Source organism: Oncorhynchus keta, chromosome 20 (genome assembly GCF_023373465.1).
Source record: "Oncorhynchus keta strain PuntledgeMale-10-30-2019 chromosome 20, Oket_V2, whole genome shotgun sequence".
Lineage (NCBI taxonomy): Eukaryota > Metazoa > Chordata > Actinopteri > Salmoniformes > Salmonidae > Oncorhynchus > Oncorhynchus keta.
In genome coordinates this window covers 9,530,307-9,534,623 of record NC_068440.1, presented here as the reverse complement: position 1 = coordinate 9,534,623, position 4,317 = coordinate 9,530,307, and the positions used below count along the sequence as shown (strand labels likewise).

General features: G+C 41.4%; 1 protein-coding gene across 3 annotated transcripts in view; it reads right to left on the bottom strand.

Moving 5' to 3' along the window:
- Nucleotides 1-1,541: 1,541 nt before the first annotated feature.
- The window catches only part of LOC118399330 (cyclic AMP-dependent transcription factor ATF-6 beta-like), a 17,903-nt gene continuing 15,127 nt past the window's right edge, over nucleotides 1,542-4,317 (bottom strand). For all 3 annotated transcript variants that reach the window (XM_052472047.1, XM_052472048.1, XM_052472049.1), the window contains 2 exons: nucleotides 4,194-4,278; nucleotides 1,542-3,797 (listed from right to left, as the gene is read on the bottom strand). In XM_052472047.1, the coding sequence (XP_052328007.1) occupies nucleotides 3,523-3,797; nucleotides 4,194-4,278 (360 nt within the window). In that variant the 3' untranslated portion in view covers nucleotides 1,542-3,522. The remainder of the gene's footprint in view (nucleotides 3,798-4,193; nucleotides 4,279-4,317) is intronic.

The window sequence follows — 4,317 nt, the reverse complement described above, 5'->3', positions numbered from 1 at the left end:
AAGTGACCAGACTGAAATTTCTCCAAATGTTATGGACCATTGTGAGATCCTGTAGGGGTCTAACATGGAGATTTCTTTCTTTGGTCAGACAATATCACCATGAGACTGGGGTCTGATTTACCCAGTTGCCACAATGCACAGAACCCAAGTGCCCCCTAGCTGTGAAAGATGCCTAATGAAGACAAACATGTTTTGAGTCTCTGTTGTATTAACCTTTACCAACGCGTTCTTTGATATCCGTACAGCCGGATGAGCAAGAAAAGCCACCGAAAAAGAACCTGACTGATTACGTTGACATTCCCTAAAGTTAATGTCAAAGACATCAGTCAGGCGGATTCTTATTTTGTGACTGTTCTTGACTCGTTTCTCGGAAAATACCTCAGGAACAGGATCTGTGAGTGTGTGAGCTGAGCTTCAAACTTTTGTCAAGTGTGTAGGAGGCCTCATCCTGCATTTACGATGGATAACCTCTCCCTCTTATTTGCCCTCCATCATCTGCCTTCTGCTTTACAGCTGGGCATTTACTTCAGCAAGTTGGCCCCTGGTTCTCTGTCAAAGTAGTGCCCCTGTCCTCTGTCAAAGTAGTGCCCCTGTCCTCTGTCAAAGTAGTGCCCCTGTCCTCTGTCAAAGTAGTGCCCCTGTCCTCTGTCAAAGTAGTGCCCCTGTCCTCTGTCAAAGTAGTGCCCCTGTCCTCTGTCAAAGTAGTGCCCCTGTCCTCTGTCAAAGTAGTGCCCCTGGTTCTCTGTCAAAGTAGTGCCCCTGGTTCTCTGTTAAAGTAGTGCCCCTGTCCTCTGTCAAAGTAGTGCCCCTGTCCTCTGTCAAAGTAGTACCCCTGTCCTCTGTCAAAGTAGTGCCCCTGTCCTCTGAGAATTCAAACATAGCGATGACGTGAGATAGTAAAGCATGTGCTGAAAGTTCAGCTACCTCAGCTTGGCCCTGAATTATGATGGGTTCTCGTACTGAAAAACATGGCTGCCGTTTGCATGTATTTCCCCCCCGATGCAAATGTCTCTTCCTGCTGCAAAGACAAATTTGACTTGTTCATCATTTGCATTTGTCAGGCTACATGAGACGAAGCGGAAGCATTCAGTAGAGAGGGCGTTATGTTTATTTTCAGATGATTTGGACCAGACTAAACCAAGGATGTTCTTTGTATCAACTGACAAATACAAGGATGCTGTAACTAGACCTTCGGTTTAAGAGATAATCAAATCAAGGTTAAAGAAAAAGTGTGATACACTGGATCCGTAAGAAGAATTCTAAGCAAAACTGAAACAAAAAAAGTTGGATGATAGCCACTAGTAATGTTCAAGTTATGCTTTTTTGGTATGGGTAGCCTAGTGGTTAGAGCGTAAGACTAGTAACCGGAAGTTCAAACCCCCCAAGCTGACAAGGTACAAATCTGTCGTTCTGCCCCCGAACAGGCAGTTAACCCACTGTTCCTAGGCCGTCATTGAAAATAAGAATTTGTTCTTAACTGACTTGCCTGGTTAAATAAAAAAAAAAAAAAAAAAAAATTAAAATGTGCGAGAGAAATGAAATACTTTTTTTTTTAATCGCTTTATTTATAAAATTCAATGTTCATTGTCTACAAAACAAAAAAAGGCAGCAGTTCAAACCTCTCGTATAATCAGAGAAAGATCATTTTTTAAGTTAGAAATTCATTTAAGAAAAAAAAAAAAAGGAGGCATTGACCATATGTACATTGCGACCATTACAACCACCAATTTTCATGCTTAAAGTTTTTGCCGTGTGTATGTGTACATATAATGTGCATGAGTGTGGCGAGTGTGTTTGTGTGAGAGATTGCATTGACATGTACATGCAAAAGGGAATGTCTTGGATCCAACACCATATCACTAGTAGCATTGTGTTCCTGTATTCACGTTGGCTAAAGTGGGTTCTGAGGCTAAAGTGGGTTCTGAAATGGAAAAACTACTAAAAAAAAGAGACCTCAACACCCCCTAACATAACTTGTACAGCTTCATATAAAATTGTATATTTTTAATATTTCATTTCTTTTGATAAGAATAATTCTATTTTTTATATAAAAATGAAAAACAATGGGTGGTATTCCCGTAAAACGGCATTATCTCGAACAAAAACACTTGCTGAAGAAGTGTGTGCAGTTCCTCAGGCAGAGCATGACAGACAAAAACATAGCGAGAGTTCACAGACAGAGTTTGCAACTAATGAAAATGACTTCAAATCTCATTGTAGATTCAGAAACCACTTTTGGTCAGAAGACTCAAGTTGACTGCATTGGGGGGGGTAAAAACCCCTAAATACAACTGAAAACGATGCTTACAGAATTACATTACATAAACCGTGTATAAGAAACACAATCAATTCTAGAATTACAGAGTACCTGGATGATTCTGGATAAGGTGTCAGTAATTTAATGTCGCTATATTGCTGATGACATTGAGAATGTATTCAGATGTTAAAAGCCTATATATTTTTTTTCTGCACTAATTACATGGAGATACAGTGGATCAAGCTCGATGTTGCAAGACTTTGTGCAAGTGATTAAAAAAATGACAAGTATATACAAACACACAACACACTGTATGATCAAGGTGGTCGTCTGCATTCAAAGCAAATATATTTAGGCCGATCCATGTACTTAATGTGTTAACTTCTGGAGTATAGGAACGGAAGGTTTGTGCCCATAAGATGATGAGGTTTAGGAGGACAGAGCAAAATATAGCTATGAATTTGAAAAAAAAAAAAAAACAATATCTCAAAAGCTACCATTGATATTTACAACCAATAAACACAAGTTAAATAATTCTCATTCAAATCCAAACACATTTGACATAATAAAAGAAACAAACAAAAAAAACTCAATCTAAGCTGACTAGCATCTGACCTGAATTTTCTGCAGGAGCCCTCTGAATGGAATTTCAATGGAGAGCGATAAACACAAAATATACAAAACGGAACCGTCACACACAAAAAGAAAAATGGTCCTCAAATGAAACCACGAGCAGTCCACTAACATTAGCTGCATGTATTTCAGTGATTAATTCTGCGCTGTGTCTAAGTGCAGTGAACTGCTAGGTCTATGTTTGGGCAGTTTTTCAAAAAGTATATATTAAGAAATGATTTAGTTAGGAGCCATTGGTCAACCTTTTAAATCTTTTTTTTACTTTTTCTATATTGAACAGATCAGGTTTGTGAAATGGGTTTTACTCATTGGTCTATTAATATACAGTCTTCAGTAGAATAAAACACATTTGCTTGGAGTTGCTGGGACAACGTTTCAACATTGTGGCACCGTAACTTCATTGTTAATCATTTGTTGCAATTAGTAGAGATGTCCTCCATTATTCCCTGACAGATCTGCCTCCTACAACCCTCCTACTCTCCCTTATTAAGTCCTCCTCTCCATCTCACTTCACTTATTCAATCTCCCATTACCCTCTCCTTCCTGTTTTCCCTCGACCCTCTCCTTCCCGTTTTACTCTATCCTCTCCTTTCTCCTCCAATCCCCCACTCATTTGTTCACCTTCACTAACCTCAAACCCCGCCCCCCTGGCCGATGTAATACTCGGCCTCCTGTCTGCTGGCAGGTAAGGGTTGCCGTGGAGACGCCGCTCCACCGGTGTGGGGATGGTGGCGGCCTCGGAGGGAGGTGTGGTTGCTGTGGTGATGGTGGGCGGGGGGAGCGGGAGGGGGGTCGCGGAGCGACGGGGGAACAGCGGAGGCTTTGATGGGGATGATCCGGGTGTCCATGACCTCACAATCCACCTGCATCATCATCTCATAGCCCTGGGATTTGTTATATAAACTCTCTGTGGGAGGGAGAGAGAACGAAAGAGTGCAATGTAAAAAAAGACATACTGACAAGGAGAGGAAAGCGTACAACAAGACAGAGGCTAACAACAACCCCCCCAATATTTTTTTATCCCATACACCGGCTAGATGCAGTGAAATGTGTTAGTTTTACAGGGTCAGCCGTGGTAGTACAGCGCCCCTGGAGCTAATTAGTAAGTGTCGACAATTTGACATAATATGCCTCTTTCATTCACCCCAAAAATGTATTCGACATTGAAGATCTCCGTTGTTCAAAGACTGAGGGCATTTCAAAAAGTCTTTAAAACAGCGTACAGCAGTGCAATGGGGCTATATTTTAGCACAATTCTAAACGGCCGATAGTTCCGTCGAGATATCAAGAAAATAAAACTCACCGTTGACGGACATAGCCGGCATCACCAGGGACATTTTGGGCCGTGTGGTTTTGTTGTGGCTGATGGCTGGCAACAGCAGGTGATCCTACGGAGAGAGAGAGAGAGAGAGAGAGAGAGAACGTAG